Source organism: Hippocampus bargibanti, linkage group LG16, assembly GCF_051943395.1.
Source record: "Hippocampus bargibanti isolate YZ-2025 linkage group LG16, ASM5194339v1, whole genome shotgun sequence".
NCBI classification, from domain to species: domain Eukaryota; kingdom Metazoa; phylum Chordata; class Actinopteri; order Syngnathiformes; family Syngnathidae; genus Hippocampus; species Hippocampus bargibanti.
The window spans coordinates 13,964,659-13,981,272 of NC_142749.1; the positions used below are offsets into that span (position 1 = coordinate 13,964,659).

The window sequence follows — 16,614 nt, forward strand, 5'->3', positions numbered from 1 at the left end:
GTCTGGATGACAATTCGCACTGCGTCATGGCAGCAACATGTTTTGTATAGTTTGATTGTGGTTTCTCAGCATCAGCAATAACCCATTAACCACTTGCTGCATTCAGATGTGGGCAGAGCAGTGTGCTGACAGAGGGCAACCGAACCCTAACACTCATACAATTTAGGACTTAATTCCCTAATATGATCTGTTGGAGGCCATGCTCAATCATGGGCATAATTTGTAGCTTCTTAAATGATGCACATGTAAGTAAACTATATCATTTAGCCTTTCTTCTTGGGATTAAAAAGAATAATAATATAAAAATGAGTTGCCGCATGTGGTCCGCTGTCCAGTACTAAGAGGCAAAACATACTGCAGCACTTTTCAGACCCCTTTCTTATAATATATTTTGTTCTTGGGATTTGGACTGAGCCCGGGTAACTCCACCCCCATGATTACAATGAGGTATAAATGCGTCACCAAGGTGCCCACAACCAAATTTGACAGCTTATTGGTGCCCGAACATGAAGGGACCGGGCTTGGTTCTCCTTGTGTTTCTCCTACTGTTTGCCGTCGGGGAGGGTAAGCAATTTTCAAAACTGTGTAACATCAAATTAACATGTGATTATGGAAAGCCACATGTATGATCTCACGGGGGCCCATTTTGCTCAGGCAGACGTGAAAGTCCAAAAAAAATTGTAATCAGATCATATCATGAATGTTTTTTTTTTTTTTGTCTCCAGGCAATGATCCCGAACCACAATACTGGACATGCGGGCAAAGAGGACTCTGCAGACGGTTCTGCTATGCTCAGGAGTACATGATCGGTCATCATGGGTGCCCTCGACGATACAGGTGGGCATGTAAAGATCATCAAATATAGACTTGAGTCTCACATAGGTCTATGTTATGAATATGGTATCTAAATGCTGTTTGTATTACGCTATTTCATATCTACTGATGCAAAAACAAATGTGTGATAGTCCTGATACGTCCCTGTTCACTTGCAGATGCTGTGCTATACGCTTTTAACACCTGCTAGTCTTCAGCCGGGAGCTACGAGAATAGTTAGAGAGTGATGCGTGCTCTTTCGAGAACTTGATTTTTGCTCTCGGATCTTCAAAATCTCAGCGTGGTTTGAAAATTAGCACTTGTGCTGTGAATGTTGAACCTATTAGCTCATAAAAATATGTTTGTTTGAAATATTTTATGACAACTACCATTTAAAAAAAGGCAATTTTAAATAGTTTCTCGAAAAGAGTGTTACCAATAAAGATATGGCAATACAAAGGCTTTGTTTTTCTTTAACCAATCAGAGTTCGAGTTGGCAACCTAAGGCCTGCTGGAAGGCGCTAGAAATGTTAGTTTTCGCAAACTATGATTGGCTAGTCATAGTATCACTAGCCGCTCTAGTGATAAGGGCATACTGGCCAGAGCTAGCACATGGTATCTGCAGCAAGCTGCATAGCAAATACATTGTTGTGTTGATTTAATAGCGGTTGTGTCAATGGCCAAAGGAGGAGAAGAAATGGATTTGGTTGCCGATATACTCTTAATCCATTCTCAAGACGGCCTTTTCAAGAATGGATGGACATCATTAAGAAAGGTTAGACAGCTCCAAAGATAGCAAAAATAGTAAATAATATGGCAATTTTATGAAGTTATCATGAATCCATATGTTCACAGTAAAAATGTGAATAGTTTAATGACAGTATTTCTTCAGTTTCTTCAAGTCACAAGTTATTTCCTGGCTAACGGCACCCTCTAGTGGATGTATATTAAAATACACCACACTCACGGCTGTGGATTGAATCAGACATAGCACAAATGAAGGCCTAGCAGTGACATGCACGGTCGAATTTTGGCCGCTGCTAGCGGCTAGCAGGACATAATAGTGGTCAAGTGACTCACTCCAATTGTAGTCGTGGCGGGTCCGCCGGCGCTTTTGTGACTGAAGTGTCTCTTGTTTTTGTTCTAACTGTCGTGTCTGTCTATGTGTCTGTCTGCGGGACAACATTGGCAACCGGACATCAGACATGACAGTTCAACTGTCTTGATTGCAAAGCACATTCTTTGTTATTCTGCCTGTGAGACAGAAAGGTCAAATTTTTGTGCAGGTGAACTTTGACAAACTCAAAGCATGAGTTGCTCGCAATAAACATTTTTTGTTTACATTGGCTTTGACGATCGTTATTGGTCATTTGTTTATGAGTGAATAAAAATGGCTGAGGGGAGAGAAGGTATTCAAAAAGTATGGATGCTATTGTCAACACAAACTTTTGTATTGTGTCACGTGTTGTCATCTGGTATGAATTTTTGTACGCTAACGTGATCCAAAAAGCAGACAGCCCCCACAGATTTTTGTTTTCACTTCGCTAACGTGACAGGCGACCCCCTCCCCCCCAACAAAAACGTAATCCCAGGTTTTCCAGCAACAGGTTACACAAAGGTTTACTCATAGAACCATGCCAACGTCAAAGAGTCAATAGAAGCGAATAGTTAAATTTGCTTGAGTGATTCTAACGCCACCCGTTTTCTTATCACAAGTGACTCTTGATTGTTTTTTTTTCTTTATAGCCGCATGGCGTGAGACATTTTTAAGTCATTCGCTGCCGTTCCAGAATTTATTCTGGAATTGAAAAGTATGACGTGAAGCGCTATTTCCCGAATTTGTTTGGGTTTTGGTTTTTCAAGCGGGGGTCCTGATAGAGCGCTGGTCAGACCTCAGGCAATGTTTTTCCATTCCACGAGGGGGCAACATTTGACTTTTCTCCACGTTAGCGCTTTGTTACAGCGCTATATGAATCAATATGTATGTATTGTATCTTGTACAGCCACCCCCATTTCAAGCTCAGATAACTCCATAACAATATAATTTAGGAATTAACTTCTCTTTCTGATGAAAGGTTTCTTACGCTGCATTGAATGTGTATGTAGTCCTAAAACTCAATATTCTGTCGGTCCTGCAATTTGAGTGAAAATGACAAAAACCCTGGCACTTGAGTGGACACATTTTTGCACATCATTTGGTAGTGAATGAGTTAATCTACTCAAATGTGAACCGCAACATTCAGATCTTGTATTTTGTCGCTCAAAGGTGTGAGAATGGAGTTTCCCCTGACAGCAGGGAAATGTTATTGTGACACCTCATCACCCACCGTCCACCCGAAAATGAAAATAAACACCAAGAGAAAAAAAAGAAGAGTGCATTGACAGTTTGGCTCCTTGCAATCAGTTTATATTAGAGAAAAAAACATTAAATTTGCTGATGAAATATTCCATCAATGTGCCTTCTGGGAGAGAATTAGCAAATTTCATTTTATATAATTCATCAGATGGATGAGTGATCTTGTTTAAGACAAAAACATTTTTTATACATTAAAAAAAACGTCGCCTCGCAAAATGGAGGCCGAGGCAAATCAACTATTCACAATTAAGCAGTAAGAAACTCAACAATGACAAAAGGAAAACAAAAAAATCCAAACTTATGTACATTGATCACTTACCGAAACGGAAACATGACACATCGTTTAATGCCGTATGAATCAACATGTCCCGGCTGCAGTGAATTTAAGATCAGCAGCGCTTGTCACACACCAACGCGGGTTACAATCAATCGTTCACTGACTGCCTGTAAATGACAACTGTGAGGACTTACGGTCATGAAAATTCAAGTGCAAAAGACCCAGAAAAACATTTGGCGGCGCCTTAAACTGCAGATCATTAGCATAGAAATGTTTATTAAAACAAAACCTGGTACGGTCTCGTGGCTTAGCGCGTTAATTTGCGTTTGAATTGTGCGCAATTGGCGGATGGTGGATTTCACACGGGTTGAAGATGCTGCAGCGACTCAGCCGTGGGGGCATTTGCTGCTTCAATTCTACATTCATGAGATCGACACAGATACGATTATGAAAACGGCATAAAGGGAGAGAGGTACGGCGTCGCGGACATGCAATTATTTTGGCAAATCGGGTCTGAAATGGGTCCCCAGTTCTATTTGAAAACCAGGTAATGAAGCAAAGAGATCAAACCGGTGCCACCTTAAAAATTTGCTACCTTGAAAATATGAAAAACACGGGGGGGAAAAAAAATAAGCCGCATTGTTGATAAACAATTCCAATAAATTGTCAGCTCTGCACTTGGGGTTAGTGGTTGCAAACTGACAATATTTTTGACCAAAATGTTTATTTTTTTTATTTTACAATGCAGTCTGTCATGTAGCATTGATGATAGCTCAACGCCTGAGCCTCATTTAGTTATAAAGTACGCCAAATATGGAAGATTTTTTTTTGAGAGGTTGAAAAAAAAATTAAAGCTAATGCAGTCAAAGCAGAATAATTTAAATTTACCGCTAGCCATTTTATTCCACGGAAATAACACAACTTGCTTCTATGATGGGTAATGAGTCAGTAGATCAAGTCTGGCCACAATAAACTCATGGAAGTGAGAAAAATGTCATTTTGAAATGCTAATTGGAGAACATTCTGTATCAGCACCCAAATGTGTCGCGTGTATCATTGTGGTGGGAAAAAAAACACAGTATTGATAGAAAAAAAAGGAGATATAGCCCAAAGTATCCAAACGCACGACACCGCCATGCATAAATAACATTTGCAAGTAGTCATGTCCAAGTAGACTGGAGAGTTTTTTCACCCTCACCCCCTCCCTTCATCCACATACAGAGAAAAAAAAGCTGCTTTTGGTCCCTTTTCAAGAAAATCCTTCGTCAAAAGTTTTGAGGCGGCAATGGAAGCGTCCAGCAGCTTACTCACATTCAGTCCCATCACAAAAGGCAGAAGCGGTCATTTGTGGAACAAGTAAATTGGCCTCTGAAAACCTAAAGGGGGAAAAACCAGATGGTGGCATCAAAACACAACTTCCTGTTTGTTTGTTTTTACTTGAATGATCGATCCAGCACCTCTCGTTGAACTTTTCGGCGTCCCGAGGAACTCGCAACTCGTGAAGCCCACTTCATTGGTGAGATAGGCGGAAAACTGATCGGGCTTGAAGCGAATGCTGTGAAAATTTCTGTTGATGGTCTCCTAGTGGGGAAACAGAGGAGAAACAAGTCAATTTATTATTACCATATTTTCCGGTGTATAAGGTGCACCCAAAAGCCTTGATTTTCTTCAAAAGATGACCCTGCGCCTTATACGTAGGTGCGCCTTATATGTGAAGTAATATTGAGCCACAACAGGTCTCGCAACTACCAACTCCATTTTCCCCTGTGGAAAAAGTAGTGCGTAACCTCAGCCTCTACTGTAGCGCCTTATAATGTGATGCGCTTTATATTTGGAAAAATTTTACCTATTTATATATTTCAGAAACTTTTCATTCATTGAAGGTGCGCCTTATAGTCCAGTGCGCCTTATATATGGAAAAAGTTTGAAAATACACCACTCATTGGGGGTGCGCCTTATACTCCAATGCGCCGGGAAATATGGTATATTTGGAAAACTTTTTTCATTAATTAAAGGTGCGCCTTATATATGGAAATTATTTGAAAATACACCATTCATTGAGGGTGCGCCTTATACACTGTAAAATACGGTATATATGCAAAACTTTGTTATTCATTGAAAGTGCGCCTTATATATGGAAATACAGTAAAGTCTCGTTATATCAATATTCAAGGGAGTCCGAAAAAATATCGATATAACCGGGACTATCGATATATCCGACCCTGTTTGCATGTAATTTTCTCCGTGCGTGCATAGAAATAGTATCGATATAACCGGGACTGTCGATATATCCGATATCGATATAACGAGACTTTACTGTAGTTTGAAAATACACCATTCATTGAGTGTGTCCCTTATACTCCTGTGCGCCTTATAAACTGTAAAATATGGTAAATTTGGAAAACGTTTTCATTTGTTGAAGGTGCGCCTTATATATAGAAATTATTTGAAAATACACAATTCGTTGGGGTGCGCCTTATACTCCTATGCACCTTATACACTGTAAAATACGGTATATTTGGAAAATGTTTGGACATTTTTGGAATATTTGGAAAACTTTTTTCATTAATTGAAGGTGCGCCTTATACAGTAAAGTCTCGTTATATCGATATCGGATATATCGATAGTCCCGGTTATATCGATACTATTTCTATGCACGCACGGAGAAAATTACATGCAAACAGGGTCGGATATATCGATAATCCCGGTTATATCGATATTTTTTCAGACTCCCTTGAATATCGATATAACGAGACTTTACTGTATATGGAAATTGTTTGAAAAGACACCATTCATTGAGAGTGTCCCTTATACTCCTATGCGCCTTATACGGTGTAAAATACGGTATATTTTGAAAACGTTTTCATTCATTGAAGGTGCGCCTTATATATGGAAATTGTTTGAAAATACACCATTCATTGGGGTGCACCTTATACACCGGAAAATATGGTATATTTGGAAAACGTTTTTCATTAATTGAAGGTGCGCCTTATATATGGAAATTGTTTGAAAATACACCATTCATTGAGGGTGCCCCTTATACTCCTATGCGCCTTATACACTGTAAAATACAGGATATTTGGAAAACTTTTTCATTCACTGATGGTGCGCCTTATACAGTAAAGTCTCGTTATATCGATATCGGATATATCGATAGTCCCGGTTATATCGATACTATTTCTATGCACGCACGGAGAAAATTACATGCAAACAGGGTCGGATATATCGATAGTCCCGGTTATATCGATATTTTTTCGGACTCCCTTGAATATCGATATAACGAGACTTTACTGTATATGGAAAAAGTTTGAAAATACACCATTCATTAGGGGTGCGCCTTATACTCTGGTGCGACTTGTACACCGGAAAATACTTACTCAAAAACAAAAATGCTTGAAATAAAAGGCCGTTGTGTGTTTACCGTTAGCTTCTTCCTCTTGACGTAAGATTGCCAGGGTTGCGGCTCGAGGATGAAAAGGCCTCCGGGATGAAGATGTCGGTAGACTCTTTTGAAGAAGCGCTTGAGGCCGCTGTCTCCCCAGTTCAGGTGGACCCATTTGGTGACGCTCAGGCATAGGATCACGTCGTACTCGGGCCGCTGGGTCACGAGCAGGTTGTCGTTTTGCAGAACGTAATTTGCCTGGAGAGAAGGAGGAAGATTTTTAGAGACTATTTAGCATTAAATCCAAGTGCTTATGAACTGCTTTGTTTACTAGATCAGAATTTTAATTTATTTATGTATGTATTTGTAGAAGTCCAAGATGGCGCGCGACTAAGACATGGATTGAGGAGCCCGCGATGAGAAGACAAGAGCGTCAGTGAACAGCCCTGATGCGTATGTGGAAGTGTCGCTGCTTGGAATTGAAGCGGATTTAAATGGGACAGGAGATGTGAGACAGTCTTCGTCAAAGGATGTGACAGCTTCATGTTTGCTTTAAACATTTAGCTTGTAGCAGACGTGCACATTTCACCATGACGTCCTTGATCCACTAGTGAAAAAGACATTTGGATCCTCTCCGCTTTCATCAAGAACTGTTTCATAGGACAGAGGGTGCAGAAAGTGCTTCAAATTGAATGACTATGTCTTTTGTGTTGTGTCACATTATTTGTCGATGAAAGGGTTTCTTCAGGCGTCATCTCTACTTCTTTTGAAGGCGTTGTACGTTTCACTCCTCATCCGAAGAGCTGCGTCAGCAAACTAAGTTGTGCTGGTAACTCTGGCCTTATATATGTATATACTGTATCACATGATTTGTTGTTGTTTTGACTTCAAGATGGCACCGCGAGAGTGCCTGCCTTTACAGTCGTTCCTGTATTTTGTTTTTCTACTTCTTCCTTTCCTTTCATCATACTTTCATCACTTTGCTGCTATGAAATGTAAATTTCTCCACTGCGAGACTAATAAAAGGCTAATCTATATGTATTTATTTATTTGTAATGGTGCTTGCTTAGGGAAAATGGGGTTTGTCGTGTAATATTTAAAAACAGAATGAAGCTAGGTTGTATCAATGAATATCAATATTGATATTTCTGCTTTTGTTGATTCTTTTTTCTCGACAATAATGGACCAGCCCAGTGTCCAGAAGACGCCATCTTACCTTGATGAAGGACACATTGGCGGGGAACTCCCCCGGCTTTGCGGTCGAGGATTCACTAAGAGGAGGTGCAGCAATAGGCCCCCGAGAGATCTGCAGGGACAGAGGGAAAGAGCAGCTCCTGGGCTGATCGCTAGCCACGTGCTTTGTTTTTTCGATTTTGCCATCTTGTCTCTTAGCCTTGACCTGTTCCGTGCCGCAAGAGTCCTTGTCGTCGTGCGCCTCGTCGGCGAGGCCGCTTTCCCCTTTGAGTGTTTCGCCGTTTTCCCTGCTCTCCGTGTGCTTGTCCTCACCATCGGCGATCCCCTCCTGCGTCGCTCGCCTGGCTTCTTGAGTCTGCATCTCGGACAGGTAATGCCTGATGTTCTTACGGGCGGCGTGCACCAGCCCGTTGTCAATATCCAAGCCCAAAATGCGGGCTGGTCGCAGTATTTTTGCTATATAGAGCGTGAGGTGGCCCGAATTGCAGCCTAAATCCAGCACCCGTTTACCTTGAAACCACTCTGGGCGAAAAACGTGCACCCGCGGGTCTTCGCTGGCACTTGGGTTGCGGTAACCGTAATATTTGTTGTAGTTGCCATATTGGAACTTCTTCTTTTGTTGATCCTTGGCTTGGTTGTGCGGATGCTGTTGGTGGCGACCTCCCGGAGTAGATTTGGATCCACTCTTAGGTGTATGGAATGAATTTTTGGATGTATTATTTTGCTCCCCTGATGCAGATTTTGCAATAGGGGTAGAGTGAGTTATAGGGGGGTCCATTTTGCCAGAGTTGCGCCGTCGCTTGCGCCTGCTTATGTGCTGGGTAATCCCCCCCTGAGCGGAGGAAGTGGAATCCTCCATAGATACGGAGGTGGCTTCTTCTTTCAAGTTGGACGAATTGTCTGCAGAGAGGATATGAGAATCCCCCTCACCGCCGGAGACTCTGTCTGTCGCTTTGGAGACTTCTAGATTAGAACGGGTAACCGTACAAGGAAATGACAATGAGTCTCCAGTTTTGACCTCATTTTTTCCAGATTCGGAAAGGTGTAACTGAGTTGAAAAGCTGCCACCGTGATGTCTGTTGCGATGCCTTCGTCTCCCGCCGCTTTTTAAGGGGGACACCAAAAGGCTGCTCTCCCCGATGCAGCTGTTCAGATTGAGAGGATCTGTGATGTCCCTTGGGATGAGGATCTCCACGGGATCTCGACTCTTTGCCGGCAACGGTGACGATTTGGGGGTTTCTGCATTCAGCGCCCGATTGACCTCCTCATCCTGTAGGCTGTTGAGATTTAATGGGTCAAAAATATTCCCTCCCAGAAGAAAATTAGTTGGCAGGACAGAGTCACTTTCTGAGTTTGCCCGCCGTCTCCTTTTACCGGAGCTGGGATGCTTGAAATTAAAGTTTGATGTGTTGCGACGCTTCGCCACTCGCATTTGTTGATGTTGTTTGCCGTGGTGGAAGCTATTTCTGCGAAACATGCTTGTCTCGTTCCCTTTGGATTTTGGCCCAGCAGCGTGAGAGTGGCTCAGACCGTCAACTGTGTTGGTGTGCTTTGGTGAGGCGGCGCTGCCGGGTATTGGGCAAGAAGCGGCCATGTCTGAGGTGGCAACGGCTGCACCTTCCGCTAAAACTGAAGCGGCGCTTAAACTTCCAGAACATTCTGAAATCTGCAGCGATGAAGTTGAGCTAGCTTGTGGGCTCGCGGTTTTGACAGTGTCCTCATCAACTGACATTGTGGTTAATTTCCAGAGCTGGTTTGAACATGGAAACTTGTATTGGATCTGGAGGTTAAAAGAAGAGATCAGATAGGAAAAAAATGAAAAGCTAGTGATGTATATTGTGCATGCCTTTTTTGTTACAGATGACTCATCCATCATCCATTATACTTGAATAAAGATTGGAAGGAAGACTTTCTAAAAGCAACAGCATTTTGAATTGAACACTGACAACAATAACAACACTTTTAGTACATGATAAGAGTCTGCCATTTCTATGTTGGAACAGGGGGAGATAAGTCATAGAAGTCAAAGTCAAAGTTAAAGTCAGCTTTACTGTCAAATAATGGGGAGTTCAACCCTCTAAAATTCATCCAGATTGAGTTTATCGTGAATATTTTTAAATCAATTTGGTCCATGAAATAACCTAAACAATACACTTGAGAAGATATTGTGAGAAATAATGAGGTGTTTTTGACCAGATTTCCTCCAGGTTATACCACACAAAAAAACATTCCCCTGATATCCAGTTTTTCCTTAACATCCAAACAATAAACAATATTAAAGGAAGCTAATATCGATTTGCTGAATTCTTGGAAAAGCATTTTGAAAGTATGTCATTTTTTGACAAAAAAAATGTCACATTGCTACTAACAAGAACATTAAATACTTATTTTACAATTAATAATAAACTTTTACTTTTCAGTCTGAGTCCATTAAAAAATCTATCTAATTTGTCCTTCAAGTTTACTTAAACTAAACCACTATCAAAGTAGAACGTTTCCCGATTAAGACGAGGCAGGGGTTAGTAATGTAAAAAAGTTAGAGGCACTATGCTGGACAGTTATCCTGTTAGCATGTTAGCTCCTAGCATCCGGGCCAACGTCGATTAAACGTTCCGTTTAAAAGGCACCCGACGACCACAAAAAGTCCCCAATTCGACTTGTCGCTGCCTGTGAATCAACAGCACGTGACTCTAATAGTAGTGAAAAATATTTCAGCAACAGTCACCTTTAAGAGCGCAGTCCAAAGTGTGGACACCATCAAAATAATAGACTCACCTCGCAGTTCTCCCCGCCTCCGTCCAGACTGTCACTCGCTGAGCTAATGTTAGCTCGTAGCTAACTAGCATACAAACGCAACCACATTGATGCTAACACGCGGCGAATACAAATATTCTAAATGATAACATCAATACAAGGGTGTGTGAGCACTAGTTTGGCCAAGGTACGGGGGTTCAGTTCGTACCACAGGCTCCTATCTACGTCCCCGGGCAACTCTCGATACTCTTGTCAGGCAAGTGAGTGAATAAATGATTGTGGCTTTGCAGTCGGCATGGCGGCGCATCCGGGCCAGGGGATGAATCTTGAACTACTGATGGGAATTACGGCTCTTTTTAGAGAGCCGATTCTTTTGGTTCGGCTCACCAAACAGAGTCGCTTTCGGCTCCCCAAATGGCTTAAATTAATTTACTACCAAAAATAAGGTAAAATTATATGTCAAAAGAATTACTAATATTAAAAAATATAGAATATCATTTTTATTCATATGGCTTTATATAATAATAATAATAATAATAATAATAATAATAATAATAATAATAATAATAATAATAATAATAATAATACATTTAATTTCTAAGCGCCTTTCAAAACTCTCGAGGTCACTTTACAGTCACAGGATATTTTTTCTGTGGGTGAGCCACACGCGCCAGCGTTCCCTCAACCCGAAAGTAACATAAAATGTTCATCATTACACAACAATAATAATAACTTTTTTAAAACGTTCAGACGGTGTGCAAAAATGTGTGCACTCTAGTGCCAAAATATCAAGCTCAGACAAGTCTATAGCTTTCTATCTATTCGATTTACTTCGAGTTGAGTGAACGCTGGCACATGTGGCTGCCGCTGCTCACCCACAGAAAAAAAAACGTATCCAGTGACTCTAAAGTAACCTTGAGAGTTTTGAAATGTATTATTATTATTATTATTATTATTATTATTATTAGTAGTAGTAGTAGTAGTAGTAGTAGTAGTAGTAGTAGTAGTAGCAGTCGTAGTAGTAGTACTAGTAGTAGTAGTAGTAGTAGTAGTATTAGTAACTCATTCACTGCCATTCACGAATTTATTCGGTAATTGAAAATATGACGTAATGACCTCTGGCAATGTTTTTCCCTTCCACAAAGGGGCAGCATTTCCCTTTTTTCCCCATGTTGGCACTTTGTTGCAGCTTCAACTGTTGTTAAAGCGCTATATAAACCAAAATGTATGTATTGCATTGTATTTTGGACAGCTCATATAACTCCAGAAGCATATAATTTAGGAATTAACTCTTTTTTTTCTGATGAAAGAAGAGAGTCTAAGGTTTCTTACGCTGCATTGAATGTTTATGTAGTCCTAAATCTCAATATTCTGTGGGTGCTGGAATTCGCGAGACAATGACAAAAACCCTGGCACTGGAGTGGACACATTTTTGCACATTGTCTGGCACTGAATGAGTTAATCCCCCCCACCCACACACACACATACTCTAATCTCCATGAAGGAGGAGAAATAGGGGAGAGGGTACCTGTCCCCTCCCTTTATGTCAGTCTCTTTTCTCATGGAAATAAGGGTGCGGCCCTCAATTCCGGGCACCATCTGTCCTTCCTCGGGGTTCGGGCCCCAAGCAGTCCAGACATGCTGTATTGTTTGTGTGTGTCCAAGCATAACATAGTGAGTACATGCAGCTCTTGTGGCCCCCCAAAAAAGCACTTTGCATCAAGAGCACGGGTCTGTTGTTCATTAGCGTACACGTGACAGAAGAGGGATGGGAGATTTGAAGCGTGGCCTGTGTGCCAAAACATCAGGGAGTATGTTTGTCTTTTGAGGTGTGGTCAGGCTTTTCATGTGATGTCATTCAAAGTAACCGTTGACTTGAGAGGTCAAATGCGCTTTTGAACATGTATGTCATGCTTGAAATGCTTTAATTTTAGCTGGTGCTTAAAATGTGATCTGCAGTCTTGAAGAGAATACAATACAATGCAATGCAACGCAGCACACTACAATACAATACAATACAATACAATACAATACAATACAGTACAGTACAGTACAATACAATACAATACAATACAATACAATACAATACAATACAATACAATTGAAGGAAACAAAATCATAGGACATAGTAAAATAGTTACGTGGTCAATGTTGCCTTTGACTTATTCAAACAAAGACGCACGCACATTTTTGTGTATGTGGAACTGTCGCGGCTTGGAATTTATGCGTATTTACGTGGGATAGGAGATGTGAGACACATTCTTCCATGACGTCTCTGATGCACTGGTGAAAAGGACGCTTTGACCCTCTCCTATTTCATCTAGAACTACTTCATGTAACAAAGTGGGTACAGAAAGTTCTTAAGATTGAATGACTGTATTTGTGTTGTCATATTATTATTATTATTATTTTTGTTCTTTTGACTTCAAGATGCCGCTGCGAGAGAGGCTGCCTTTACAGCAGCTCCCGTATTTTGTTTTTCTCCTTCTTTGACGCTTGCTAAACTAAAAGCTATGAGCTATAAGCTATACTGAGAAATTCATTCAGCCAGAGACTATTACACCCACGCTGCATGAAGGAGAGGTACCGCCGCTTGTTTCTACCGACTGCTGTCAGGCTTCTCAATTCTCATGTGAAAAAAAGAAAAAATGGACTCTTGTACTGTAAATATGGGTTGATACAATACAGCTACATATATCAATATACATTTTCTTGATACTTGCACTATGTCGTTTTTTTTATGAAACGGTTTTGCACATTTACAGTTTACATCTCAGTCTGCTGACATTTTTTTACTGTGCTTAGAATATCTTGTTTTTCTATCATTTCACCCCACCCACCCATCCCCTTTCAAATTGCTGCTGTGGACCGCAAATTTCCCCATTGTGGGACGAGTAAAGTTTTTCTGATTCTGATTTCATCTCTCTTATATCATTTTTGGACTAGTCAATAAATCCTAAAGTGACCTCAGTACGCTGTCCTCCTCATTTTCTGATCTCCACGCTGCCGGCTGCATTGAGATTAGTTATTGAACTGGTCAAGCAAAGGGAAACAAGGCCGCTTCAGACATACGGAGCACAATAAACCAGCTGTCACAGGGTGGGGCTTGCCCAGATTGCGGTTGTCATGGCTTGGGTGTTATGTCGCCTTCACAGACAAGCATAGGTGATCCTATGTTACTTGGGCATTAGTACTGACAAAAGTCTTAATTGAGCCAGGATTGATCAAACATTACAATTTCTGCAACAGTAATTAATAAAAACAATCTTCATTTCTTATTGAGGGTGACCCTTTCTGGCCCGTTAGCTCACATATCCTATTGATGATACTTCTAACTGCATAATAATGAGGACCAGTGTGTACATGCATTCATGAACATTAAAGGCCTCTTCCCCATCCACAGAGGCTCCACATTTGTCTCTCGGTAACTCTTTTATATTCAAAAGGTCACTTCGGCCTCATCTGATTCCTTTGAGGTATAAGAAGATGAATTTAGATCACAAGTTTCCGATCTTCGGTTACGTTTCATGGTACACAAATCCCATTCATTCAACCGCTTTGTTTTTCTCATCCATCAGGTATGCTTCGTGCTAGCCTCTCACTGAGCCTTATGATCCTCTTTGAAATGTAGCCATAAAAGCTACATTTCAAAATTTGGCAAGGCCTTCCAATGTATTAAGAGCACATCATTTAAAATCAAGCTGTAATCTGTTATTACTGTGCTAGGCCGTCTACGCTTTACTTGTGACCATCAGGGGAAAAAAAACATCAATATTTACCCGTGATTAACTGCATTGAGGCCCACTAACCTCAATTTAATTCTTTTTTTTTTTGCGTGATGGGAGTGTGTGTGTGTGCTGTGTGGCAATCTGTTGTGTTAACATACACAGACTCACACAGAGGCGAACTAAAAGTAGTCCTTGTGTTTGTAGATGCAGCTGTAGCATGGATGAGCGTGACCTATTATGTTATGCATGCCAAATTTACCAGTGAAAGGCTTAAATTAATCTGATGTAGTAAAATGAAGCGCATTTAATAGACTGTCCGTAGCAGACATCAGTTTAGTTCCATCCATTTTATTAATACTGGACATTGCTGCGGCGAGTTCTAGTTTGAATAATTATATGACATTTGCGTGAATAGAAATGACTTGAATGAATTGGAATGTAAACATATTTGCGCTTGTGTAGTATAGTGGTGCAATATTGCCTATCGGATGCATATGAGATGATGCATGATTGAGTGTATTTTCTTATTTCTAATAATATGCTCTGTTAAACCGTGTATATGTACCCTATGCTGTCCCAGATTTGTGATTTTTTCATTATGAGTTAGTGACTTGTGTCTTCGTGAGAATGTTGGATTTCCCTCGGCACAAAGTAAAATTGCATTTGTTTGTATTTCCACTGTTGCGGCTTAAGCTTAATGCCTCTGAGAGTTCAAGAAAAAGTAGATTGTCAAAAGATGCGTGCGGGATTATACTTCATCTGCCATATATCTAAAACCTCTCAAGACAAAATTCTGGGTCTTATCTGAGCTCTTGAGGATGAATAACAGGGCCTTTCACTGTCTAATATTTGCAGTGAGAATTATTGAAAGGTACGAAACATTTATTTTCACCCCCATCTTTTCAAATCACTCCCGGTTTGAGTCAGCGCTGTCAACTGAACAGCTATGTTTGTCCTCAACAAGGGGTGTCGACCTTACAGGCGTTGTCAAGGCAACCATCCAAGATCCACAGGGCCTTGGAGAGCCTCTCCACCTTGAGCTAGCTATGAGATTCAGCAGATGCTGCACCCTTCAGCCAATCACTGGTGAGCTCGAGGAAAAAGATGACATCATAGGGAAATTCAAGTCAAATGCAGTCAGGGTTTTGGTTGCCGTCTCTGTCCGCTTCTGAATTCTCAATTGGCATTAGAGGGTGTGTAGATAGGTGACTCCCAGGGATTTAGATGGCATTTTGAACAAAATGAAAGGTTCAGGATGATAAAATAACAATTAAAAACATGTTTATTATGAACAAATAACAAATTATTGGTCCTCAGCAATTTTTTAATCCTTAAATTACTGTACCATTCAAATCTGACCACAAAGTTTTGTTCTGACACAATGACACACGTGTGTCAATGAAATTATTTGCATGTTCTAAAACTGAACTAGCACAACAGTAAATCATTCCACGTTGACCCATGTCTAACGCATATATACTCCTTGATGTTGGGGTATCTAGGTTTTCTTTGTATATTATTAATGTTTCTATTGATCTTATATTACTGTTATGACAATGAGTTAAATTATATGGTTTTTACTTTTTAAATTTCTTTTACAATGTAATTAATGTAATTGAAGTAGGAACAAAAAGAGAAAAAAGCAGAACATCTTAATTTATTAACTTTTAATTCATGAGTAGAAGGAATTTAGTAATCTTACGAACAAATGTATGATTATGCTTAGAATATCTTGTTTTCTATCCTTTCACTCCCACCCCAACCCCATCCCTCTTCAATTGCTGCTGTGGACTGCAAATTTCCCCATTGCGGGACGAATAAAGGTATTCTGATTCTGATTCTGATGATTGTGATACACTGTGCCGATGGCCATTTTATATTGCCATTAGTGGTGTGTCCGTGTGTTACTTCCGGTTTTTAAGGGTCTTACTGTATAAATGAAATGTATAATAATAATAATAATAATAATAATAATAATAATAATAGCTGCCACTGCTCACCCACAGAAAAAACCTGTGACTGTAAAGTGACCTTGAGAGTTTTGACAGGCACTTAGAACTGAAATGTATTATTATTATTATTATTATTATTATTATTATTATTATTATTA

The 16,614-nt window shown here is 40.3% G+C and overlaps 1 protein-coding gene and 1 long non-coding RNA gene across 4 annotated transcripts; one reads left to right on the forward strand and one right to left on the reverse strand.

The window, feature by feature from the left end:
• Positions 1–488: 488 nt before the first annotated feature.
• Positions 489–1,264, forward strand: LOC148886574 (uncharacterized). Its single transcript, XR_016117827.1, has 3 exons — positions 489–564; positions 726–837; positions 993–1,264. It is a non-coding gene; the product is annotated as an uncharacterized LOC148886574 (long non-coding RNA).
• A 1,917-nt stretch (positions 1,265–3,181) lies between these two features.
• On the reverse strand, positions 3,182–11,084 carry mepcea (methylphosphate capping enzyme a). 3 transcript variants are annotated; one of them, XM_089017591.1, is made up of 6 exons: positions 10,748–10,808; positions 8,228–9,802; positions 8,045–8,134; positions 6,868–7,086; positions 4,904–5,027; positions 3,182–4,822 (listed from the first exon to the last, which is right to left on the reverse strand). In XM_089017591.1, the coding sequence occupies exons 1-6, from the start codon at positions 10,778–10,780 to the stop codon at positions 4,788–4,790; spliced, it is 2,076 nt and encodes a 691-aa protein (XP_088873717.1). In that variant the 5' UTR covers positions 10,781–10,808; the 3' UTR covers positions 3,182–4,787. The 3 variants fall into 3 exon arrangements, with proteins under 3 accessions (XP_088873717.1, XP_088873716.1, XP_088873715.1); XM_089017590.1 differs by having other exon boundaries at positions 8,045–9,802; positions 10,798–11,084; XM_089017589.1 differs by having other exon boundaries at positions 8,045–9,802.
• Between the last annotated feature and the right edge of the window lie 5,530 nt (positions 11,085–16,614).